Here is a 26,879-nt window from a genome sequence, read left to right on the forward strand (position 1 = left end):
CCAAAAAGATTCATAATCTTAATTATTTTCAATGTAAAGTGGAGATATAGTTGAATCTCACAACAAATTTCATAATGTTACGGTTGAAAGAGAGAGAAACATTGAAACAAAAAAGAGAAATAGATGGGGCAGTAGAATTTATGCTAAATTTTCTAATGTTACGGTTGAAAGAGAGAGAAACGTTGAAATTACAAAAAAGAGAAATAGAGGGGGCATTAGAATTTATATCTAATTTAAAAGAATAAAAACTCACTTTAAAAGCAAAAAAAAAAAAAAAACTCACTTTAAAAGGTCAGAAAAAATACAAGAAAAAGAAAGTGCTAAAAGAGACACAAAGAAAAGAGGCAAAGAAGAATTTCAGGTGAGTAGAGTTCTCTTTTGTCTTATGTAAATTTACTTTGTCACAATGTACTACTTTGTTTATTTTGTTTCACGGTTTATAACATAGAGTCTCACGATTTTTCATGAATAAATTATGGTAAAAATGACTTCCATAAATATTGGTAAACTTCAATGCATCTGAAGATGAAGAGATTTTAACTGAGTAACGTGAATGTTTTATGTCATGTGCAGAAAACTCACGAGCATTCATTGAATTTTATATGCTGGGATAAAGATGGTTGTGCAAAACTCTCTACAACTAACAACAAGTGCTTCTGCGGCTTATGATGATGATGGACGTCCCAAAAGGACTGGTAAAATTTTCTATAATACTCAAACTCTATCATCTATGTAACACTATCTGAGATTAACAACATAGCTTGAATTGGAATACTGAAGTTTTATGCTCGTGCCATAAATTTTGCAGGAAATCTGAAAAGTGCTGTGGCTCACATCATCACAGCTGTTATTGGCTCTGGTGTTTTGTCGTTGGCATGGAGTATTGCTCAATTAGGATGGATTGGAGGACCAATTGCCTTGCTTTCTTGTGCAATAGCTACCTATATTTCTTCAAACATTTTGTCTGATTGTTACAGAAGTCCTGACCCTGTAACTGGGAAAAGAAACTACTCTTACATCGATGCTGTTAGAGTCAATCTTGGTAAGAACACATTCAACTCTTTACTATGTGCTTGTGCAATCACTATAGACAACATAGATACACTTTTCATGAACTACCTTAACAGTTATAACTTCAATTTGAGTTTAATGTTGGTTCAGGTACGAAAAGAACATACGTTGCTGGTTTCCTTCAATTCTTGAGCTTGTATGTAACTAGTGTTGCATATGTAATTACCACAGCAACCAGTTTGAGGTACTTCTTCGACACTTACCGTATTTACTCTTATTTTTCTTTCCAACAAGCCAATGATACATGTTTATTTTACTAATTAATAATACAGGGCTATTCTGAGATCAAATTGTTATCACAAGGAAGGACACAACGCTCCTTGTAGTTATGGTGGTAACTTATATATGGTGTTGTTTGGACTTGTTCAGATTGGAATGTCATTCATACCGGATCTCCATAACATGACTTGGGTTTCAGTTATTGCCGCAATAATGTCATTTTCATATTCATTCATTGGACTAGGACTTGGCATATCAACAGTCATACGTAAGGCTCAATTTCTGTCAATTTAAGATTATGTAATATTTATTTGTTACCTTAAACCTCTTGATTCATATTTGCAGAAAATGGAAGAATTATGGGAAGTTTGACAGGAGTACAAACTGCTAATGTTGCTGACAAAATCTGGGTAATCTTCCAGGCAATTGGGGACATTAGCTTTTCCTATCCATACCCAATGCTCCTTCTTGAGATACAGGTACCTTCAACATTTCATATTCAAATTCGATGAGTAAAGGGTGATTTTTTTATGTATGCATATTAAACAAAATTATTGAATTTTGCTGAGAACAGGACACTTTAGAGTCTCCTCCAGCCGAGAACCAAACCATGAAAAAGGCCTCCGTGACTTCAATCAGCATAACAACATTCTTCTACCTATGTTGTGGATGCTTTGGATATGCAGCTTTTGGAAATGCTGCACCAGGAAATCTATTGACAGGGTTTGGATTTTACGAGCCTTTCTGGCTTATTGACATTGCCAATGTTTGTATTATCGTTCATTTGGTTGGAGGATATCAGGTACTACTCTTACCAATCAATTTTAGTTCATACTTCATACTAAACCATTCACACTTTTCAATAATTTCATTTGTATGGTCTTTTCAACAGATATTCAGTCAACCAATATATAATGCTGCTGATAGATGGTGTTCAAAAAAGTTTTCCAACAGTGTCTTTGTGAATGATTTCCACAGAGTGAAACTTCCTCTATTACCCGCTTTTGAGATAAATCCTTTTAGATTTTGTTTCAGAACAACCTATGTGATTTCAACCACTGGACTTGCAATCTTATTTCCTTACTTCAACCAAGTTCTTGGAGTATTAGGAGGCATCAATTTCTGGCCATTGGCTATATATTTCCCAGTTGAAATGTACTTTGTACAGAAGAAAATTGGAGCTTGGACTAAAAGATGGATTGTTTTGAGAATATTTAGTTTTGCTTGTTTTCTTGTCACAATGATGGGATTTATTGGATCATTTGAAGGAATCGTACGTGAGAAACTCAAGTAATTTAAATTGGAGCTCTCGGCATAACTTCATGCTGGGATTGAGCAGATTTATGTTAGGAACATGTCATTTTACACTACCGAAAAGCAGATTTATGAACTGTTTTCTCGAGCTATTGAAATTAAGAAGATCATCATGGAGTTGGATAAAAATACTAAAACTCCTTGCTGTTTTTGCTTCGTTTTGTAAATATATTTTGTATTCTAGTTTTACAAACTAATAATTTTAGTGTCATTATTTGATTTAGTATCTACTTAGTGAATTATTGGTCATTGAGAAAATTATTCAGTAGTGATTGATGATGATCTTGCGTGTGTATAAAATTTTGGTAGTGCAGGATGTATTTTGTATAAAATTATTTCAGTATAAAATTTTGTGTGTGTGGATGGTAAATTTCTACAGCAGCGTGCATGCCAAATTATTTTCTGGGTAACAGGAATTACAAATACTAGGGTTGTTTATGGTATGGTTAACTCTGAAAATTAAATTGAACCGAAACGAACCATAATAAAAATTAATTTATTTAGAACTGAATCAAACCGTTTCAATTTATTTAGAACCGAATCGAACCATAATAATTGATTTGGATACCATTTTCAAATTCCGAACCGTATCGAACTATTTAAAGTTAATTTTTTTCTAAACCAAACAGTTCATTAAAGAAAGGAACCACTAAACTATTTTAACTTTAAAAATAAAAATAAAATTTGTTTTTTTTTATTTTTTATTTTTAGTTTCGGTTCAGTTCGGTTACAATTTTTTTTAGTTGGGTTCTTGAACTGTTATACAATATAATTTGATTAATTTAATTTCAATATAATTTAGTTCGGCGGTACGGTTAAGTTTATAATTTTTTTAAACAACCCTAACAAAGATTAGTCAATATATATAAAACATTTGAATTAAATACAAATAGACAAGTAGCTCAAATGGTTGGTGGTTCGATCCTTTATCCTCGTTGGAGTAGGTTTGAATTTTAACTCAATTTTAATGTGGAACTCTAGTTACCTCAATCTCAAAAAAGAAACTTAGACTTTTGGACATGTTTAACATTTAAAGAAATTAAGAATGATTTGTTAGAGATATTATCAAATTTTGGCTGATAATTTTTTTATAAAAAGTATTAGAGAGATGAATATTTTTAAATAGTTAGAATGTTGACAATAAGTATTAGAGAGATGAATATTTTTAAATAGTTAGAATGTTGATAATAAGCATTAGAGAGATGAATATTTTTAAATAGTTAGAATGTTGATAATAATATTAATGGTGTATAAATTTTGAGATTAATCTATAATGATTTATTATGTCATCGAATTACATCAAAATTAATTGTGTATGAAAGTCCATTTTAACGTTAATTTTAATGTGATTCGATGACATAATAAATCATTATAGATAAATCTCAAATTTTATACGTGTGATCTATATTATAATAAGTTCCAATCCAACCGTTGATTTTAAAAAATAATTATCAGATGTAGAGTTTTAAGCGAGTGTAACTCATGGTGTAACTATATTAGGAGGGATATTCTTACTACAAGAGTAAGTTATTATAACTTACTTCACGTCTTGAACATTAATTCTTTCAATCTAATGGTTAAAAATAATATGTAATTACATATAGAAAGAGAAAACTATTACTTATTATTTTCAACCATTAGATTGATTAGAATTAATGGTTAAAATGTGGAGTAAGTTATAATAACTTACTCTTGTAGTAAATATATTCATCCTATATATATATATATATATATATATATATATATATATATATATATATATATATATATATATATATATATATATATATATAGGAGGGTTATATTGACTCAAAGAGTAAGTGTTCAACACTTACTCCAAATCATAACCATTGATTTTCATTAATCTAACGGTTTTAATTGATCATTTAATCTAATTATTTTTGGAAATATTTTTTTATGTAAAACTTTAATTAAAACCGCTGGATTAATGATAATCAATGGTTATGATTTGGAGTAAGTGTTGAACACTTACTCTTGGAGTCAATATAACCCTCCTTATATATATATATATATATATATATATATATATATATATATATATATATATATATATATATATATATATATATATATATATATATATATATATATATATATATATATATATATATATAGGGAAGGGATCATTTGACTCCGGTGTCAAAGTATTAATTTTGACACCAAATCCTACCCCTTTATTCTTAACAATTCAAAGGTTAAGATATATTTCCTTAAAAAACTCATGAGTTAGTTATAAGTGAATGTATCTTAACCTTTAGATTAATAATAATAAACGGATAGGATTTGGTGTCAAAATTAATACATTGACACTGGTGTCAAATGATTCCCTCCCATATATATATATATATATATATATATATATATATATATATATATATATATATATATATATATATATATAGGGCATATCATGTGAGAATGCCTTTTTTATATGAGAATGTGAGAATGAATCTGAACCATTGGATTTTAAAATAAATGGTAGAGATTATAGGTGAATCTTTTTTTTTTCTCTCTCCTACATTTTGAAATAAATGATGTAGGAGAGAGAAAAAAAGATTCACCCATAATCTCCACCATTTATTTTAAAATCCAATGGTTCAGATTCATTCTCACATTCTCATATAAAAAAGACATTCTCATATGATATGCCCCCTCTCTCTCTCTCTCTATATATATATATATATATATATATATATATATATATATATATATATATATATATATATATTTAATATAATAAAACAAAATGAACGGGTACCCGTCGTTTTCGTGCATTTGGGTTTAGGGAAATTAGAAATGTTAGAAAAAGATTATATGTTAGGTTAAAGGTTATCATAAAGAAAAATAGTGTGTAAAACATAAGGGAATGGAAAAGTTGTTGTTGGGGAAGGTTCGTTCGAGGGTATTAGTGAAGTTGCAGATATATCAAAGGACAATAGTGAAGGTGGAAGGTGTGACAAAGGGAATTCATTATTTTGATCAATAACTTCGTGTCCCGTTAATATTAAAAAAATTGACCAGCAACTTAATCTTTAATATTAAAAAAAATATATTGTTTGTGTTTTCGTTAATATTCAATATTTTGTCAAAAAGCCCGTGTTCCCGTTAATATTTATTATTTTGATCAGTAAATTTTGTGTTCCCGTTAATATTCAAAATTTGTTCCCGTTAATATTCAAAAATTGTTCCCGTTAATATTCAAAAATTCGATCAGTAACTTAATGTTTCTGATAATATTCAAAATTTTGATCAGTAAGTTCGTGCTCCCGTTAATATTTAATATTTTAATCAATAATATTAACGGGATACCCGTGGCACGCTTATTTTGTTCAAATAAGCGTATATTACTGCAGAAGTAAATGTCCTAAAAACAAATGTTTAAAATATATAAATTTCTTTTCAATAGGTTGGGCCAAAGTTTGGGATATATTGATTAATAATATAACAGTAGAACAAAAACTCATGTTCTTAGTAAATTCATGTGTCCGTTATTAATCAATATTTTGATCAGTAACTTCATGTTCCCGTTAATATTCAATATTTTGATGAGCAATTTAATATTCCCGTTAATATTCAATTTTTTGATCACTAACTTCATGTTCCCGTTAATATTAATAGTTTAAAATCAATTATTCCTATATATAAATAATTTTGTTTTGGAATTATCTAGGCTAAATTACAGTTTTTGTCCTTCTGTTTTGGGTTTTTCACGATTTTGGTCCCCATATTTTCTTTTTAAACAATTTTGGTCCCCCATCCCAATTTTGATGCAACTGTTCATGTACGGACATGTACGGTTCATGCATTGTTCATGGACAAAATTGGGATGGAGGACTAAAACTGTTTAAAAAGAAAATAGGAGGACCAAAATCGTGAAAAACCTAAAACAGGGGGACCAAAACTGTAATTTAGCCAATTATCTATAAACATATTTAAATCAATAGTAAATTTATTGTTGTTATTGTTCAATATTTAACTAAATGTGTTAATATAAATATCATATACGCGTACCATATAAATACCCGTGTGTGTCCGTACTATATTATTTCGTATTTAGATGGAATTGACCCGTTAACGTTTTAATTTTAATGTTTCAATTATTTTATATTATATATAGATAAATATATATTGATCATTGATGAACTTGTCCGATTAAATTTTTAAATTTTATAAAAAAGAAACAAATAAGAATATTTAAACAAATATGATTCAGTTTCAATATTCTTATTAATATCATTTATTAATTTATAATTTACTATAAAACAGTTTATTTAAATTTTAAAATTAATTTGATTTCTTTGTTGGTATTAATTTAACACACCCCCAAAACATTGCTCAACAGCCTCAACTACTTCATCAAAGTAATTTCTGGAACTTAAGCACAATATTAAATGCACGGTCTATATCCAAGTACAATGATCAATCGTTTCAAATGGAACAAATTAAGCTTCATGTGGAATGTAAACACAAATTAAGTAATGGAATTTAAGTGCAATTTAAGTGAGCATGAGCATTGTCTAAGCTTCATGTTTAAATGGAGGAGACTTTTTAGAGTTCCCATCCCACAAACATGTTAAACCACCTATAAATGATGATATAAATTAAAAGGATTTGGTTATATTTTTGTGGTTGCTTTTGAAGGATCAACTTAAATGATAAGCAGCAACGGAGCAAACGGTCCAGGCGGCACTGATCTAGCCTATCAGAAAGCTATAACCGACAGTACTATCCAATGAATAGCTAATAATAAATTCATAATTTTGCATGACATAAAGGTTTTAATACTAATGATTATAAATTTAAAGGTAATAAAACAATTTTTAAAAGCAGTGACTTTGTCTCATTGGCATTTAGTAAATTCCAATTCAGTAAGTAAATTCCATTATTCAACTTTTTAATTTTTGCAAGAAGCCCGTGTGCAAGCTCCATCTAACTTTTTCATTTTCCAGTTTTCAAATTCGTTTCTTTGGGTCTCTGATAAGTTGGTTTCCATTGCCAATTGTGACATATCTATAAATATTATTGACAACAATTTGAATAATCAACTTCATAAGGATCAATAGAACTGTACCATTCATATTGTATGATCTCCATTTATTGACCTACTTTCAGCATAGATACTTGTTAAAAGAAAGACAACAAATTTTGACACTTCCATAAAAGATATTGATAAAACTTAATGAAAAACCAACAATGAGCTAACACTATTCTTCTTATAAAGAAAAAATTTTCCACTTTTTTCTTAAAAGCGGAATAAAGGAAATAATAGTACTTTTTTTAGTTATCATAAGTTATATGCTCATACACCTGCACCTACGGGATAATCAACTTCGTCGGAAATGTCGATTTGTATTTCATCCTTTCAACTTTTTCTGCCAAGGCCTGCATATGGTGATTTCAAGACCTGTCGCGCATAACTTCATGGTGATAGCCCAGTTACAGCCTTGCACTCGAGCGAGATCTAAGCATATATTTGACCTTTTCCCTGTTGGCTGTCAATATAGCCTATTTTGAACATGCACATCGATCAAAAACTTGTCATATGCTTTTCATCTCCTATGACATTTTCAGGTCATAAACCTTTATCATAAGTGGAATTATGAGTTGCATGCTAGGTAAAAAGAATAGAACATGAGTGGCCTATTCCTCTGTCACTAAAACTCATCGATTCAGGCCAAACACCTAATGCAAACATTGATGTTAAGGATAATATATTCTAATTCTAAAGATTATAGAACATGTAGAATGTAGTAAAATTATTTTCTAGTTTAGTACCTGAATCAATGTTAGATATGATGGTGTTTTCACCAAACCTTCCCTTTTGCCAAGCTGAGCTCATATCATTTCTGCGCAATCCAAGAAATTCCCATGAACGTGTAGTGTGCAGTTTATGCTCTTTACTCATAAACACTGATACCACCTTTTCATTTTCTGCATATAAATAAATTTATGTGTATGTTGAAAACAAATTTATCATTGTTATTAAGTTGAAAATATAGAACAGTAGCTAGATCTACAAAAACATACTTGCAATTTGTGCAGCTTCTTCCTCTTGAAGCATAGCTGCAAACCCATTGATTTGTTTATTGTATGAATAAATAATTTTTTCTTTTGCATTCTGCTCACTGTCACGGTCAATGATTAATTAGTTTTTTTAGTCGTCTATATCGTTGGAATCTAAGATTTATACAACATAGAAGCGAATTGTAAGTAAGTGCGCCTATGAACCGTTAGCTTAATTGGAGAAATCCAAATTGAAACGAACCGCCACCATGACATTCAAAGCATAAACGAAATCAAAATACTACAAAAAGGTTAATGCCATGAATGAAACATACCGACAGTGCAGTTTACAGTTTACCTGATGTACGGTACGGAAACAAAGAACCCCAGTCACTGATAGTTCAAGCCTTTTAAGAATAGTTTGCAACTTCTATGAGGAACATTCCATCTATAGGATGAGGTCAATATTAGAGACCAAAGTATAGCATTTAATACATAAGGTAAACAATAATCAGTATGTTATAGAAAAAACATGAAAGGGTGACAAAAGGAAATGGCAGTGATATAGAGTGAATGGAAGAAAAAAGGGCAGCAACATTAATTCGTTGTTATAGAAATATTTGTGCATCAGTTTAAATCATGAATTTGATTGGTGAAAAACAAACTAATTAAAAAAAACACATGTGATCTAATAAATCCGAACACATTTATACTATAAGCAAGATATTAATAAATACATACACCCTACACCAATTTCTATCTTATTTGTCATCAAATACAAGTTTTGACAAATACTACAACTTGAATTTAAAATATAAATTTTACAAAATATATGACATGAGTCTGTTTGTATGTAAGAAACTATACTGATAAAGAGGTTGAGTTTTATGAAGTCTATAAGGAAATTCATTCAGCAAGAATGAAAGAGTAATGCTCATAACTACAAAATTACCTTTTTCATCCTAAATGATATCACAGTGAGCACATTGAATCATGTCAAATGATAATGATGGATACGGAAGCTGTCTTACAACGAAGTTGCCAATCATGGCAGGAAGGCCTCTCTCAAGAGACAATTGAACTTGCTGCCAGTTGTCTCATATCCTGCAACACAAACCGCCATTATGTTAAGTTACAACAATTAAGCTCCAAAGCTACCAAATACACAATTAATGTCCAGTGTTGTTTGAACCTGTTATATTATGAGCTAAATATATCAGTCACGTATTGAATCGGAGACCACAGGACCGACAATGTTCATAGTCTTAAGGAAAATATTAAGAATTTCGTTGGGACAGAAGGTGATATTCTTAGCATTTTCCTTGCTGCATGAAGCCTTATGATTCCTAATATTGTCCTTGCATGCATCTCCCATGTTTGAATTGGACATTTTATCTGGTACTTCGATAAAAACTGATGGAGAAACATTATCTCCCTTATCAATGCAAGCCAGTGGTTGTGTCCTGTAGAACTTGTGAGCTCTGGAAACTCCAACACAACTCCCTCTGATCTGGAAGTCAAACAACAATATACAACATATATTGTGCAAATCTCATCATTACATAATAACTTAGTGTACATATATTTAATATAACAATAAAAAGAGATATGGATATAACATAAACTGCTATGCTATAATAATAGTGTAGTGTACTTACAAATCAGATGATTCAGTCACTATACCCTTGTGAGATGAAGTTTAAGTCAGAAATTTGCCATTCATTCATAATTAAGATAAAATAGATGACATTTTGGTTCTAAAATATAATGAGAAGATGTAGCAATTTGAAGGCCAGCAGAGGAAGGAGTTGGACCATGAGAATGTGCTCCCAAGTATACAATGTAACACTGTATATTAAGATGATTCAATCACTATACCCTTGTCAGATGAAGTTTAAGTCAAAAATTTGCCATTCATTCATAATTAAGATAAAATAAATGACATTTTGGTTCTAAAGTTACTTACATTTTTATCAATAAATATCAGTTCCAAGTAATCAATTGTTGTTGCGACGCACCAATATGGCCAACAACAACAGGATTCATCAGCATTGAATTTGACCATTGCGACATTAGTCCCTGAATATTCAGCGGCCTCTGTATTGAAATCCCCAATTCTCTCTCGATTGCGAGTTCCCTCCTCACTTCTTCCTCCAATTCCATCCTCCGCAAAAAAAGATCGCAAATCGAATCACAGTCTGAAAATAAAGGAAACAATGAATGAGAGAGAGACCTTATTGTCGAGAAAAAGGAGGACATCTTGAGGGAGAGGCTTGAATTTTGATAAACACGACCAATAACTATAGTAACAGTACCTTCAACGGTTCCAACAGCAGATCTCAAAGATCCCGAATTCTGTTTTGCATAATCATAAAGACTGGACATGCAAACAAAAGCATGAATAGCAGCAATTCTCACAAACCCAAGATACTTCAGTTATTGTTCTTGATGATGATCATTATCATCTATCTTATTCTCTATCTCTTTCTACATGAATTCAATGTTTATTAATCTCACAAGATCTAATAATATAGGTTCAATAACGAAGGTTCAAGGACTTTCAGAGAGATCAAATAACTTTCCAGAAGAATATAAAACAGTGTTATCAGCATGCTAAGACGAAATATTAAACAATTTAAATAGAGTGAACTTCATGAAATGGATCTCAAATCCAGAAATTACAAAAACTCACCATCAAAATCAGCAAAGTGTGTAGATCAAGTGCATCGTTCAGTTGAAACTGTTCCGGAACTGCAACCTTCTGTTTCGTTGAGGTCGCTACCGTCAAAACGGATTTTCACCGCTACAGCTATCCATTTCACCTTACAATCTGCTTTCATCTTATTCTTCTTCTGTAATATAATAGTGAATTAATCAAATAGTGAGGTGATGGGAAGATGAAAAGAGATGACTACACTAAGAGAATAGAAATTGCCCATGGCCCGACGAACCGACGTACCAGCAGAATAATATGACATCTTCTCATGTGAAAATAATAAGTTTTTAAGATGATTGTATAACTTTTAATATGTTGATGCCCTCACTGCCTAATTATACCTGAATGCTGAATGTAAGTGGCAAGCTATAAGCCCATCCAAATACTGAAATGATGGCAAGATATACCATGTTATACCATTCCCGTACTTTATCCCTCCTGCATAATGTCAACAGAATTTCAATTCCAACAACGTCGAATAAACAATCTTTAATACGGTTATAAAATTTAAGCATTATACCTGACACAACATTAGAATCCCAAATCAAAACGAACAGCCACCTGAAATTCAAAGCATAAACAAAATCAAAATACTAAAAAGAACCGATCAATCTCTCTCATTGCCATCCTTTCTTTTTTATGGCCAAGCAAACTTGTGCTTCATCATCGAACCTGCATAACCCACATCAAACTTAGGTCACAGCTTATCCAAACAGAATTTAACAAATCATACAAAGTAATAACAAATATATAAAACTGAACCTCTTTTAGAGTATTAATCTCCGTCCACCACAACCAACACCGACGCATCATCAGAAACTGTATCGGCGATGAATCTTTCCTCTTCCGCGTGAGCCAACACGATGAAACCTGAAACTTTGAAAACTAAATCAAAATCAAAGTTGAAAGAGAGAAAAGACGAATAAATCAGAAGCCCAATGAAAGATAAATGGTTGTCTGAAACCGCTGTAGAAGAAGATTGGAAGGGGGAGATGGAAAGTTTCGTAACCGTGAAAGAGGATGGGGTTTAAGGGTAGTTATGAGGATAGTGGAAATTGAAAATCAGGAGGATGTAACTGCCGAATCATAGTGGAAGAAGAAGTTAATTTTGAGGATGCTGATGTGGATCAACCATGGAAGAGTTGCTGATGTGGATAGCCTAAGAAAGTCCCAAATGGTAGACTTTTCTTATATGATAGATAACTTATATTACCTTTTTATATTTTTACATTTTATACTTTTATTTTATTTACTTATATTTATTTGTATCATTATTCATTTTTGGGAATCTGAAACATCCCCTTCCTCTTCATACGCAAAACTATTCTATCATTCATTTTTCTCGTTTACCCATTCAAATCCCTAACTCTCATTGGTCTATGTATATGTTGGTAAACCTAACAATTTAAATTTTGTATACAATTCATGGAAGACCATTCAATTTCGACAGAGATGCAAATGTTTGCATTCGATTTTGACTTCATGTACTAGGAAATCCTTTCAGAATTCCAACATATAAATATATGCAACCATAACTCCACAAACCATGATACAGATCTCCTATTTTCATAAATTTTTTCTCTCACTAAAAATATGGAGCTCTAACCTCTCTCTAGAAGGGGGTTAGGGATTTGCTTTTTCGTTGATGAGTGAATTCCGGCATCTTAGAGAGAACGGAGGGTGGAAGATAGTCACTGGCCGACGGAATCAGAGGAATTGGGGGTTCAAATGGGACACATTTCCATTTGGAGGTGGTAACAGAAATCAACTTTCGTCTGGAGGGGAGCTCACTTCTTTTTACGTTTCGGAATTCCCAGATTCCTCCTGTGCGAAGGATATCTTTGAGCTGTTTGGCTGTGTAGGGGATGTGGTGGAAGTCTCAATCTCACCAAGGAGGAACAACAGGGGTAAACGCTTCGGTTTCGCGCGTTTCGCAGGCATTGAGGATGGGAGATTATTTGCAGTCAGGCTCGATAATATCTTGATAGCAGGGAGGAAGTTTCACGTTAATCTCCCTCGCTTTCAAAGGGGCAAGCCGGGAGGTGTCGCAGGGGTTTCAGGAGTTGTGTTTCAGAACAATGGAGGTGGGGGTTTGAAGGGTGGCAAGGAGGCGACGGAGGGGAGTGTCAGAGTAGGGTGGGGTGCGAGTAGGGGCTTAAGGTCTTTTGCGACGGTGGTCAAGGGTGGTTCGAGTGGCAGCGATACCGTCGGGGAACCGACCCCTCTCCTCTGTTATAAGTCCAAAGTCGAAGACAAAGCGAGATTTCAAAAGGCGTATGTCGGGAGAGTTCTCATCCCAGGTTCTGCATTCAACATCCAATCGTATTTCGAGATGGAGGGTGTCTTTGGTGTGCGTGTTATACCTTTAGGTGGGGATGTTTGCTTGCTGGAGGACAGAGAGTCGGGTTTTATCGAAGCATTGATTGCCGAAGGTGAAACTTGGTGGCAAAGCTGGTTCACTGAGATCAAGAAATGGGAAGAAGAAACAGAGGGTGTTACCAGGGATGTGTGGCTGAGAATATACGACATTCCAGCTCATGCGTGGAAGTCTGAATTTTTTGTTTCCCTAGCGGAGGTATGGGGGAATTTCATTTGCGTGGACGAGAGTACATCGAAAGGTGAAGCCTTTGATGTTGCTAGGATTATGGTGAAGGTCAAATTGAATATCATAATACCTGATACTGTTTCTGTAACCATTGACAACATGAGGTTCAACCTTGTGGTGCGAGAGGACGCGTTGATGCAATATAGATATAGCGCAGGGCCGTCGCGTAAGGGAGATTCTGAGTCTTCTTCAGCTTTCTCTGATAAGAATTGGCAGGATGCAAATGGAGTCGATGAAGAGGACATTGGGACTGAAATATCATCTGAGTCTATTCATCAATTTTCCTCGGCTGAGAATATGAACCAAGGTGCTGGTGTTTCGTTAAGGGGTCAGGGCGATATTGCTATAGGAGTCTCGTCGAGAGGCGGAGCAGGAGGGGCCGATAAATTTCAGATTTCATCTTCAGTACCAGTCTCTCAATCCGGTCAGGTTGTTGGGAATAATTCTGAAGTGGGGAGTTTTGACGAGGCTATTTCTCAGTTTCGGACAGAACCTTCTTTGCCGGTTGTCGCGATGAACTGTTCTGGGCATGTGGCAGAGGCGGTTTCAGATCCTTTATTATCAGCTGTCAATTGTTCTTTTGCAGATTCTAAACATGCTGTGATCAAAAAATGGTGCCCGAAGAAGATTAGAAAGAGGTCTGTTAATGGGTGGGGTAGTGGTGGGAAGGGTGGAGGTAAGTTGTTATGTTGCAGTGGAGGTAAGAAACATGGTAAGTCTAAAAACAGTAGCAAGAATTTGAGCCAGAACGGTCTTCATAGTGCGGAACATAGAGGTACTTTATTGGTGAATTTCAATGAAGGTTCGGGGGGATTTGAAGGGTCTCAATGTTCTGTTTTTTATGGTGATCATATTGAGGAATCTGATATTGTTAGAAGTAATGGGCGCCAATGGAAATATTTGAAAAATGATTTTGGTGGGAACTTGTGGGATGCTATAGCGGCGTTGGGTGTGGTTGATGTGGAGGGGTGTGGAAAAAAAATTTGTTTGAAGCGCAACTATTTAGACGGAGATAGTGATAATGGGGAAGGATGGAAGGTTCTTTCTAAAGAAGTCTCATGATCATTGGTTCTTTTAATATAAGAGGAGGGGTTAATTCTCTTAAGAGGAAGAGAATTAGTGCTATTATCAAGAAATCTAAGGCGGACTTGTTTTTGATTCAAGAAACAAAGATTACTAATATGGAGGATGGTTGGGCTAAAAGTTTCTGGAACTCTCCGGAGATTGGATTTTCATTTTCAAACTCTTCGGGTAGGTCGGGACGCTTGATCACGTTATGGGATAAAAATAATGTGGAGGTTGTGAGTAGTTTTAAAGGTGATGGGTTCTTGGGCACGAAGGTGGAATGGAAGAATAGTATCTACTACGTTGTCAACATTTACTCTTCTTGTCTTTTGAGCAAAAAGAAAGAGTTATGGAAGAAGCTTTTAGAGTTGCAAAAAACCTTCAACGACGGTGAGTGGATAATGGGAGGGGACTTTAACGCTATCAAAAATTCTAGAGAAAGGAAGGGGAGGATGGTGGTGCCGAATCATTGTGAAATGGAACTTTTTTCAGAATTCATCGATGAAAGTTCTTTGGTGGATGTTTCGTGCAAAGGTAAAAAAATTTCTTGGTTTAGCGGTGACGGCAAATCCATGAGTCGTCTAGACCGCTTTCTTGTTTCTAGTAGCATTGTTTCTAATTGGGGTGTGGTTGGTCAATTAATTGGTGATAAATTGGGTTGGGGACCAAAGCCCTTTAGATTCAATAATGAGTGGTTCTCTCTTAATTCTTTTCTTCCTTTTGTGGAGAAAGAATGGAAAAGTTTGGTGGTGGGAGGAAGAGGCGATTTCATTTTAAAGGAAAAACTCCGATTATTAAAAGATAAATTAAGAAGGTGGAACAAAGAGGTGTTTGGGAAGATAGAGTTGGATATGGAAGATGGAGTCCGGGACTTGAATATTGCCGATGAAAGGTTAGCTTCTTTTAACGATGCTTATTTTGATGCTAATCTTGCTTTTAGGAAGGAATCTAGTGCTAATTTTTGGAGAAATTTGAGGCTAAAAGAGAATATGCTTCTTCAAAAATCTAGAGTGAAGTGGATTAGGGAAGGAGATTCTAATAGCGGTTTTTTTCATAAGATGATGAAACAAAGGAGAAGGATAAATCATTTAGGTCCCATTATTACCCCGGATGGGATGGCGGAGTCGGTTGAGGATGTTAAAGAGGCGGTGTTTAATTTTTTTGAGCACAAATTTTTAGAAACGGAGGAGACTAGGCCGGTTTTGGATGGTATTTCTTTTAATTCTATCAACGGTTTGGAAGCGGCGGATCTTGAGAAGCCTTTCTTAGAGGCCGAAATCAAAGAGGCGGTGTGGGAGTGTGGAGGAGATAAGAGCCCGGGTCCGGATGGCTATTCTTTTCTTTTTATAAAGAAATGTTGGCATTTTCTTAAAGAAGACTTTATTCGGTATTTTGAGTATTTCTATGAAGGAAACGCTATTTCGAAGGCAATAACCTCTTCTTTTTTGACTTTGATTCCAAAGAAACCAAATCCGGTGTCTTTGGCCGAATATCGTCCCATTTGCTTGGTTGGTTGCATGTACAAAGTGCTCACAAAGCTTTTGGCTGGGAGACTTAAAAAGGTGTTGTCATCGATCATTTCTAATTGTCAAAGTGCGTTTGTTCCCGGTAGACAATTGCTAGATGGTGTTTTGGTGGCTAACGAGGTGGTTGACTATGCTAGAAAAGAAGGTAGTAAATGCATTCTTTTTAAAGTTGACTTTGAGAAAGCATATGATAAAGTAAGTTGGAATTTCCTTAGGTACATGATGCAAAGGATGGGTTTTGGCCATAGGTGGTTGAAGTGGATTGAGTTATTGGTGTTTAATAGTAACATGTCGATTCTTGTTAATGGTAGTCCGACTAAGGAGTTTACCGTTTCTAGGGGATTGAGACAAGGAGATCCTCTCTCTCCTTTTCTTTTTGTTTTGGTGGCCGAAGGATTAGCGGGCTTGGTTAAAAAATCTATTGAAGTTGGAGATTTTCAAAGGTTTGAGATTAAGAGATCTTGTGGGGTTGATATTCTCCAATTCGCAGATGACACCCTTCTTGTGGGCGAAGGTAGTTGGAAGCAAATTTGGGCGATTAAGGTGGTTCTTCGTGCCTTTGAAGTTGTTTCGGGCCTTGGAATTAATTTCCAAAAAAGCAAACTCATTGGGATTAATTCTAATGCTCATTTCTTGGAAGCGGCCTCTCATGTTCTTTCTTGCAAGTTGGAAGATAGTACTTTTTTCTTCCTCGGTATTCCCATTGGCTTTAATCCAAGGAAGGAATCTACTTGGAATCCCCTCGTGGTGAAGTTGAAGAACCGCTTGGAGGGGTGGACTAATCGCTTTCTTAATTTGGGAGGTAAAATTACTCTTCTAAAATCCGTGCTTAGTTCTTTATCTATCTTCACTATGTCTTTTTACAAAATGCCTCCGAAAGTGGTTAAAAAGATTACTTCCATTCAAAGCAATTTTCTATGGGGGGGAGTGGAGAATAAAAGGAAAATTCATTGGGTTAAATGGAGGGATGTTAATCTTCCTTTTGAAAGGGGGGTTTAGGTGTCAAAAATATTGCTTTGTTTAATGTGGCACTCCTTAACAAATGGAGATGGAAGATTCTTCAAGGCACCGATTCTCTTTGGCATAGTATTTTGAAAGCCCGCTATGGTGATTTGTCTCACATGATGTTGAGTGGGGATAAGGGGTTGTCACCTCCTCGTTATTCTTTTTGGTGGAGAGACCTCTTGAAAATTTCTTATAATTCCTTTTGTGACCCGATTGTTGATTGTAGTAGGTTCTCCGTCAATAATGGTTTCAACACCCCTTTTTGGCATGCTAAGTGGTTAGGAGGAACTTCCTTGAAAGTCCTCTTTCCGAGTCACTTTAAGGTTTCTAAGTTGAAGCATATTTCCATGGCGGCGATGGGCGGATGGGGTAATGGAGGGTGGATATGGGGTGATTTTGGTTTGGAGGGGAATAACCATTCGGTTGATATGGGGGAGTTAAGAAATTTCGTGGACGGGTCGGAAGGGCGGAATGAGGGGAGGGATGGGGTGGAGTGGTTCTACAATGAGGAGACGGACTTTTCGGTGGCTTCTTGTTACTCCTTTCTTTTGAAGCGGCTCACTCCTTTCGGTCCTCCTAACAAAAGTGACGAAGCTTTTGGCCTTTTGTGGAAATTGGAGGTGCCTTTCAAAATCAAAGCTTTCGGATGGAGACTTTTTCTCAATAGATTACCTACAAAGGATTTGTTGTTGCTTAGAGGTATCTCTCTTCCTTTAGATAATATTGCTTGTTCTTTTTGTGGTGTTGATTTAGAAATGTGTAGGCATACTTTTTTTGTTTGTGGGGTGGTTAAAAGGATTTGGAATGATATAGCTTCTTGGGTTGGTATGGGAAATAGGGTGGAGGATGAGTGTTTACCAAGTTTTATGGAGTGGCACTCCTTCTTTAAATTCAAGAAAGTTAAGAGGTGTAAATTGGGTGTGGTTTGGTTGGCGGTTACTTGGTGTCTTTGGTTAGCTAGAAATGGAGCGTGTTTCCGGAACGATGGTTGGAGCGTCAACAACATCGTTTGGAACATTAAATTCACGGTGTGGAGATGGTCTTTTTGCGGGAATATTACCGTTACCAATTACAATTTTTACGATTTTTGTAAGGACCCTTTGTTGTTCCTTTCGTAAGGGTATTTGGTTTGTAATTTTCCTTTTTGTCGGGTTTTCCCGTTGACCTTTGTATTCGGGCTTGAGAACCCCTAGTTCTCCTATATATATATATATATATATACATTCCTTGCTTATGAAAAAAAAAAGATCTCCTATTTTTTAGCACATTTTATGATTGTTGTTCTTTGATTTAATATTTTAAATTCACTTTGTTTGATTTTCATATCCACAAATTCACTAAGTTTTGTTATTATGTTGTATTGCAGTGTGTAGAAGACATTTGTGCCAATTGTGGAAAGTCGTCGTAGAAGTTCACCATAAGTCGAATATCGTAACAAATAAGAAGATGCATTTTGAGATGATTCTTTATGACAAAGAGGTTGTTTTATAAGCTTGAGTGTGAATATATTTGTGGAATACATTTTTTTTCAGTTTGGGTAGAGCATATCTGTTTGGTTGAATATATTTGTGGAATATAACTTTCACATTGTTATAAACAATCTGTTTTTTTAATGTCTTTGCGCTATATGCTTTAATATATTTTTCTATTTTTTCAGAGTACCGATATACGTGTGGTTGTTCCTCCATTGTATAGTCAGAGTTTACATTCACAGTTGGCCGATCATATGAAATTTCCAGGTCTAACCCAACGAATTGGTCTTCAAACTTTCCACCCACAAGTTTTTACTAAGACTGAGGAAGAAAATATGTTAAAAAGAGATCTCTGCCTAATTTGACCTTTAATGTTTTCCTTAACACTTTAAACTTTTTATACTTTGTTGTTAAGCTGAATTAACATATTGTATTTTATTTTAAGCTTTTAGAATGTATGTCGGAGATTGTTCTTCTTTCGTAGAATTGGCTTTTGTCCTTTTACAAATTAGTGATTAATTGTAATTTTCACTCTTGGAATATCCTTCCGCTCATTTGTTTCGAGTAGAAGGAGTTTTCCGCTTTGTTTTTGGTTGGGCGGAGTATCTCTTATACTCCTTTATTGAATTCCTTTGCCTATTAAAAAAAATTGACATACGACACAACTCATTTGTTAATTTTTAACATCATTTATTTCTTCTCATTGTTAGCGCAACATCGGGGGAGGGTCGAGTTCAGGAGCATTGTTAATTTCTGGGACATTCCTTTGAGCAACACACCTTTGTGGGAGAGACACCACACTCCCCCTCAAGTGTGAGTCTTACACAACGCTCTCCCTCATGTGGAAGCTTCTCTTCCACATACACTTGTATCCGTTGACTTCAACTACATGTATCCGTTGATTCTCTTCAACTACATGTATCCGTTGACTTTCAACTACACGTTTTAGCCGATCCTTTTTTTTCTCGAACCAAAGGCTCATGATACCATTGTTAGCGCAACATCGGGGGAGGGTCGAGTTTGGGAGCATTGTTAATTTCTGGGACATTCCTTTGAGCAACACACCTTTGTGGGAGAGACACCACTTCTCCACCTAAAACCTTAAGCTGATAGGTGAGTGGGTTCTCCCACTTATATATGCTCAAGTCACCACGCACATTTCCAATGTGGGACTATTATCCACAGTCACACTTGATTCTCAACACTCATTAGGTAAGTTTTTCTAATAACTTACATTATTATTATTATTATTATTATTATTATTATTATTATTATGTTTTTCTTAATTTTTCTTAATTTATTCAAGATCAATTTTCAAGGTATAAAATCTCTCACTTAGCACATATATATTAGGGTTAAATATATTAAGCCCCCTGCCATTATAGCGAGTTTTGATTTAGGCCCCCTGAAGTTTTTTTATTAAAGGCCCCTTATAATTTATAAATTATGGATTTACCTAACCCTTTTACCATATTTACTGATTGGGCTTTGATGTATTTGTCATGGTGGAAATTGTTTGGTGACTGAGACAAATGATTCAATATATGAATCTAGGATTTTTGTGTAGGGATGGCAACGGGTCGGTTCGTGTGTAAACAATTAAACATATATTTAATTTATTATTAAAATCTAACAAAACAACATCATCTACAACAACTACCACAAATTTAATAGAGATTGTGGCTTAACAAAAATGAATGAAATAAGGCTTTGAGAGATTTTTTGAGTAATATTTGATTAAGATTTTGAATGGAAATGGAGAGAAATAGAGAGTTTAGTGGAGAGTATTATGAGAGTTGAGAGGGTTTCTAGAAAGCTAAAGGTGATGAGAAAAGAAAACACATAGGGATTATATAATGACCTATTTGATGTGATATTCTCCTCGCAATGCAAAATAATTGTGGTGCTTTTTGTGAAAAAATGTCTCTCAACGTTACCTTGCAAGACCCACATTTCTCGTAGTGAATAAAAGGAGACTAAAAAGAAGAAAATAAATACAAATAATTACCCAATGTGAGACTCATACAAGGATTTACTAATAATATTCCAACAAATATATCTATTGCTTTCTCTTTAATTTCATATGGCTTTCCCATTTTAACTACAAAGATAAAATTTGGATGCATACATTATGAGTAATCAATGCAAACTTTGACCAATGTAATTAATTCTTACTATGATTTCTAGCATTCGAAAGTTCAGAAGGCGTTGAGTAAGCAACCAAAAAGATGTTACGAAAAACAAAATAAAAGAAATTAAATAACATTTAATCACAACAATGTAATTTAGCAGTAATAACAAAACGTATAGGTTCGAGTGACAAACGAGTCTCTGCAAATACAGAGTTCAATTCCTAGCAGAAATATACTTGGTCAGGATTAGTCGATCTACTATATAAGTCGGAACCGATGCGAAAGCAACAAAAAAAAACAATAGATCCTATGTAGGTCGGAATCGGTGCGGTAGAAAAGAAAACAATGGATCCATATTTTCTACTGCCTTTTGAAACCTCGATTTTAAAGCATGAACACAAATTGAAATTCTTGTGACAAATCCTATTCAAACTCATAGGATAAACAAACCTTATTTAATCCAAAGTGAAAATTACATTAAAATGAAACAAATAAGACAACACTGAACCATTCAAATTAAGCTCAAATACATAGTACCAAACCATAGTGGAAGCATAGTTTATTGAAAGTGGAAAAGAACACTAAAAATGAAAAACTCAACAATCCAAATTAATGTGAAATGCACACTAACATGCTAATAGTAGAAGCATGGTTTATGACTTTACGTAACGTGGAAGAAATAAACATCCAAATGATGGATTCATCATTTTAGAAAAACTGAGCAGAAGAAACCAACTCCATGTTTCCATCTGAAAGATTCATGTTTCCGAGGTGGAACTCGATATTATTCTCGTTTTGAGATCCATTCAGCATTGGTGAAAGGTAAGGATAATACATGTTGTTAGGTGAAACATCAGAGAGAATCTGATTTCTAGTAGATTGGTTCTTATAGTATTGGTTAAGTACAGGTTCAACATTATTATTCACCTTGAAAAGTTGTTGCATGAAGAGAAGTTCATCGTCGTAAGATTCAGCTATGAGTGACGATGACGATGAGTTTTCATGAAACATGTTAGGAAAAACAAGGTGAGATTGGTCCATGGAAGGGTCCTCAGAGATGGATGAAGTGGTTGTGGATGGTTTTTGAGTTAGGGTTTTGATATAGTCTTGAAGAATAGAGGATTGTGGTTTACCATCTTTGGTTTGAGGCCTTTTGTTCTTTCTCTTTGAATTTTGTCTCCTTTTAGTTGCATTCCAATGATTCTTGATTGCATTTTCAGTTCTTCCTGGAATTTTCTTCGCGATTTCGGCCCATCGGTTTCCCATCTTGCCATGACATTCTACTAAGATCTTCTCTTCTTCCTCGCTCCAACTATCTTTCTGCAACATGTTCAAAAATTTTGGAGTCATAAGATCACAAAGTTCAAATTTTATTGTTACTAATATTCAATAAAATATGAAAATACAATTTGAAGGGAAACCCTAATAAATAAACCCTAATAAGTGAAATTTTTTTGTTTTGATAATATATGATAATTAATCCAAATACTGGCTTAGAATGTAAGAATTGTTGGATGAAACAAAGATTAATTTGGAAACTAACAACATTATGCTGTTTATACATTAACTTTTGACTTAGGAACTTGACACAAGTTCATAAAATATTAGAATGTAAATATAGAAAAAGTGATCAAACTATGCAAATGCCAAAAATAGATCATAGAATATAAAATCTTAATCTATATATGTTCAATAACTATCAAAACATAGATAAATTTTATGTATATTTTATAGAGAAAATATATAAAAAAATTGAGAGGATTTTTAGAAATGGCATACTTTAATATCAGGCCTAAGATGATTTTGCCATCTCTCCCTACACTGCTTTCCAGCTCTTCCTTCCAACTTCTCAGCTATTTGAGACCATTTTCTTACACCATATAGCTTCACCAACTTCAACAATTTCCTTTGTTTTTAACATAATAAAAAAAACACCTTAAAATTTAGTCAAAATATATATTATTAAAAAGCATAAACAAATAGACAAAAAAAATAATAATTGTTTGATTGAATTACTAAACCTGTCTTCTTCATCACTCCACTGTCCTTTGATCAAAGAAAGAGATGACACTTTCTTAGGTCTTTTTGCCACCACTTTTGCTGCACCACCATTCCCTAATCCATTGATCACATCTTCTTTCTCCACACACAATGAAGGAATTTGTTGTGTCCAATTCATCACCTCTTCATCTCCCAATAGATGATCAACAAAGCCACCTTCTTGAGTCATCATATTGTTACTATTAGGCCACATATAACTATATGTTGATGAAGCACCAAAGCTACAAAAGTTTTCATCATCAATGTTTTGAGGGAAATGGCTTCTTTGACCACATAAGAATCTATCAATGGCAGTCAAAGGAGGACCTACAGAAGAGTGGTTGGCCATTTTCATATCATCACCAACACCAAAGTGTGATCCAATTGTTTTCATGAATTTTTCTTATGGAGAATGAAATCACAAAAAGGGAGAGAACGTGAAAAAAAATGGATATGAGAAAGTTATAATTACAAGGCTTTGTGATTAGACATATGTATTAGTAGTCATTGATTATGCACTATGATCTAATGGATAGGAATGAAATATATATTGTAACTGCTGATATTCCTCTTTGACAAAATTTAGTGAGCTAGGAGGAATCAATGGGATAGTATTAATCCCTATTTTTAATTCTTAATTTAATTTGAATTTTTGTTAAATATTTTATTATGTACGTATATTATAACATTGCTTAACAATCATAATGAACTAATTAATGGGAATATTGACATAAATATGATTTAACTTTCCATTGTGAGTCATTATTATATATTTAAAATCATTAAAGGATAAAAAAAATTTCAACTTTTATTTTGCTTAGACATATGTAATTCAGGTTTGTAAAGATTTTAAATAGGATAATGTTAATTTGGGTCTTAGGGCACATAGTAATAAACAACCTATAAATAGTTGCAATAGTCGTTACAAATAAATAATCAAACAAATTTTAATAGATTATGTAATTTAAATTCAAATAAACCTAGATAGCAAGATTGTTTTTGATATATACATATTGTTTTGAAAATGTATAAAAATAAATCATTTTATAATATTTATTAAAAATCCTACAATATGTCAATATATACTAGTATTTGATGAAACAAAATATTAAATTCTTAAATCAAATACATAAAGAACAAGAGATGTGTCAAAAGAAACAAGGTAGAGGATGAGGAACGGTTTGCATTTCAAGCTCTCGAAAATTTATGTTTTTAAAAATTGTTTATTTTGAACTGTTCGATCAAAATCTGACTTTTTTTTAATTCATGAAATGTGAGTAAGTGATTGCATTAAAGGTTAATATGTTTAAAAAAATTAAATTGGACTAAACTGATCGGTTGAATCGGAAACTATGATCTAACCTAATTTGGGAATTATGGTCTAACCTAACTCGGTTTGGATGTTTAATATTGTTTCAACTAGAAAAAATTTGACAAACCTTAGAACTAGGATGGTCTAGAAAATTGTATTGGTAAAAAAAGTATAGGTGTGTATGTCATCCTTGCAAGGGAAGGGGTACTGATATGCCTTAGTTGGTTTATAATAATTTGTGGTGGTTAGGGCTTCCCTAAGGCGGTGAGAAGCCATGTATGGTGGTTTTAGAATACCTGTCCACGTGATGTGAGAAGCTCTGTATACCCGTTTGGTGTTTAGGTATAAGCGTATGAATTATGATCTTTTGTGCAAGTTAGGATCTAATCCCATTCTCCTTAGAGGAGAAGTATTTTCAAGGGCCTAGGGTTTTCTTGGAAAATCTCACCACCCACACAGTCAAGGGTAGACCATTGAATCCCTTTTTTCTAGGAATACATGGACTAACTACTGATCATGACATCTCTCTGTCCAAGAAACATCTTATCCCCCATTTTCCATGATAGGACGAGAGGAAAGCCCATGGGCGAGGGGATACCTCCCTGAATGCGAAATATGGTTGTCGCCCTTCCAAAGGGCGGCAAAAATTATCACCCTTGTTGGGTCTTTTACAAATATGATACTACACAGTTCTTCAAGCACGAGGGATTTAATAGAGGACTAAGTGCTTTTAGACTATGAACGAAGGAGTATCTTGAGGCCCCAAGTTTCTTGATGATATGCGACGATCCAGACCAATTAGGCTTTAAGCCTTTAATGTTAGAACAAGATTTGTTCTGATCAATTATCTTAGTTTTGATGATAACAATAATATGAATTTTGCTTAAGATAATATGGTACTCTAATCCAATGCAATTTCCTTTTCAGGAAATATATAAAGAGTACGCATAATTCAGCGCTCAGAAGCTTTGTCTCAAGGGTTCAGCATGCAACATCAGAACATGGTCTGCCAAGACATCAGAAGATGGTCGAAGCAGAATCAGAACATGGGTCTATGGAAGCATCAGAAGAACAAGAGAACAGAAGCACTGAAGTTCTGATGGTATCACGCTCAGAAGCACTTCAAGGTCAGAAGATCAGAAGATGCTATGCACCAAGCTGTTTGACTCTGATGATATTCAAACGTTGTATTCACAAACATCAGATCAGAAGGAAGTACAAGTGGCAAGCTACGCTGACTGACAAAAGGAACGTTAAAAGCTATTCTAGGCTACGTCAGTAGACACAGCGTGAACAAGGCTCGAGGTAGTTGACAAAAGCGTATAACATTAAATGCGATGCTGTACGGAACACGCAAAGCATTAAATGCATTCAACGGTCATCTTCTCCAACGCCTATAAATATGAAGTTCTGATGAGAAGCAAGGTTAACGACTCTGAACAAAAACAACTCAAATTAAACTTGCTGAAACTCTGTTCGAATCAAAACTCAGAATCTTCATCTTCATCAAAGCTCACTACATTGCTGTTGTAATATATTAGTGAGATTAAGCTTAAACGTTAAGAGAAATATCACAGTTGTGATTATCGCTTTTTAGAAGCATTTGTAATTCTCTTAGAATTGATTACATTAAGTTGTAAGGAACTAGAGTGATCGTGTGGATCAGAATACTCTAGGAAAGTCTTAGGAGTGAACTAAGCAGTTGTAACTAGAGTGATCGTGTGGATCAGTATACTCTAGAAAAGTCTTAGAGGGTATCTAAGCAGTGTTCCTGGAGTGATCAGTGTGTGATCAGTAGACTCTGGAAGACTTAGTTGCTGACTAAGTGGAAAACCATTGTAATCCGTGCGATTAGTGGATTAAATCCTCAATTGAGGTAAATCATCTCTGCGGGGGTGGACTGGAGTAGTTTAGTTAACAACGAACCAGGATAAAAATAACCGTGCATTTTATTTTTATCTGTCAAGTTTTTAAAGCTACACTTATTCAAACCCCCCCTTTCTAAGTGTTTTTCTATCCTTCATTTAAGAGAGATGATATTGCTTGACTGATGAGATCTATGAGTCCCCTAGGCAAAGTGATATGAAGCTTGAGTGATAAGACTGTAATTCCCTTAGACAAGGCATTGAATTTCTGGGGCAGGACTTCTATCAGACCCTCAAACAAGACTTGAGGATGTCTTTTAGGCTAGACTTTGGTTGCATCTCTTGGGCGAGACTTCTATGTTTGGTCTCGCCCAAGGAAACTTTAAGTCCCTCAGGTTGAGAGTTTGAATAGCTTGGGTAACCTAAGTTCCTAAGGCAAAGTGATGTGGAGCGTGACTAATGAGACAATAAGTCTTTCACGCGAGGCATTGACCCTCTCGGGTGGGACATCTA

The 26,879-nt window shown here is 34.2% G+C and overlaps 3 protein-coding genes and 3 long non-coding RNA genes across 6 annotated transcripts; 1 reads left to right on the forward strand and 5 right to left on the reverse strand.

Annotated features, from left to right (window-relative positions):
• Positions 1-616: 616 nt before the first annotated feature.
• LOC131630298 (probable amino acid permease 7) lies at positions 617-2,584 on the forward strand. Its single transcript, XM_058901087.1, has 7 exons — positions 617-695; positions 809-1,042; positions 1,162-1,255; positions 1,344-1,558; positions 1,636-1,769; positions 1,865-2,092; positions 2,183-2,584. The coding sequence occupies exons 1-7, from the start codon at positions 617-619 to the stop codon at positions 2,582-2,584; spliced, it is 1,386 nt and encodes a 461-aa protein (XP_058757070.1).
• Positions 2,585-8,236: 5,652 nt separating this feature from the next.
• Positions 8,237-10,482, reverse strand: LOC131630280 (subtilisin-like protease Glyma18g48580; the record flags this gene model as incomplete). Its single annotated transcript, XM_058901074.1, has 6 exons — positions 8,237-8,307; positions 8,401-8,556; positions 8,653-8,750; positions 9,711-9,732; positions 9,853-10,041; positions 10,377-10,482. Coding segments are annotated over 6 exons (642 nt in total), but the record flags the coding sequence as incomplete, so codon positions are not given.
• On the reverse strand, positions 8,946-10,079 carry LOC131630299 (uncharacterized). The gene is made up of 3 exons (XR_009292297.1): positions 9,821-10,079; positions 9,581-9,732; positions 8,946-9,076 (listed from the first exon to the last, which is right to left on the reverse strand). It is a non-coding gene; the product is annotated as an uncharacterized LOC131630299 (long non-coding RNA).
• A 118-nt stretch (positions 10,483-10,600) lies between the features above and the next one.
• Positions 10,601-11,475, reverse strand: LOC131630306 (uncharacterized). The gene is made up of 3 exons (XR_009292299.1): positions 11,321-11,475; positions 10,944-11,115; positions 10,601-10,826 (listed from the first exon to the last, which is right to left on the reverse strand). It is a non-coding gene; the product is annotated as an uncharacterized LOC131630306 (long non-coding RNA).
• Positions 11,476-11,684: 209 nt separating this feature from the next.
• On the reverse strand, positions 11,685-12,530 carry LOC131630300 (uncharacterized). The gene is made up of 3 exons (XR_009292298.1): positions 12,107-12,530; positions 11,865-12,016; positions 11,685-11,782 (listed from the first exon to the last, which is right to left on the reverse strand). It is a non-coding gene; the product is annotated as an uncharacterized LOC131630300 (long non-coding RNA).
• Positions 12,531-21,857: 9,327 nt separating this feature from the next.
• LOC131630282 (transcription factor MYB119-like) lies at positions 21,858-23,583 on the reverse strand. The gene is made up of 3 exons (XM_058901075.1): positions 23,171-23,583; positions 22,929-23,055; positions 21,858-22,469 (listed from the first exon to the last, which is right to left on the reverse strand). The coding sequence occupies exons 1-3, from the start codon at positions 23,581-23,583 to the stop codon at positions 21,858-21,860; spliced, it is 1,152 nt and encodes a 383-aa protein (XP_058757058.1).
• Between the last annotated feature and the right edge of the window lie 3,296 nt (positions 23,584-26,879).

The sequence above is a fragment of the Vicia villosa genome, unplaced genomic scaffold, assembly GCF_029867415.1.
Source record: "Vicia villosa cultivar HV-30 ecotype Madison, WI unplaced genomic scaffold, Vvil1.0 ctg.000666F_1_1, whole genome shotgun sequence".
Taxonomy (NCBI): Eukaryota; Viridiplantae; Streptophyta; class Magnoliopsida; order Fabales; family Fabaceae; genus Vicia; species Vicia villosa.

Excerpts from the sequence above, each read along its gene's own strand:
- LOC131630298 (XM_058901087.1), top strand. The coding sequence starts at position 617 with ATGGTTGTGCAAAACTCTCTACAACTAACAACAAGTGCTTCTGCGGCT. Across the intron at positions 1,559-1,635 it reads TGGCATATCAACAGTCATAC|AAAATGGAAGAATTATGGGA; the intron begins GTAAGGCTCAAT and ends TCATATTTGCAG. Across the intron at positions 2,093-2,182 it reads ATTTGGTTGGAGGATATCAG|ATATTCAGTCAACCAATATA; the intron begins GTACTACTCTTA and ends TCTTTTCAACAG.
- LOC131630282 (XM_058901075.1), bottom strand. The coding sequence starts at position 23,583 with ATGAAAACAATTGGATCACACTTTGGTGTTGGTGATGATATGAAAATG. Across the intron at positions 23,056-23,170 it reads TGGAGTGATGAAGAAGACAG|GAAATTGTTGAAGTTGGTGA; the intron begins GTTTAGTAATTC and ends TTAAAAACAAAG. Across the intron at positions 22,470-22,928 it reads ATCTTAGGCCTGATATTAAA|AAAGATAGTTGGAGCGAGGA; the intron begins GTATGCCATTTC and ends AACATGTTGCAG.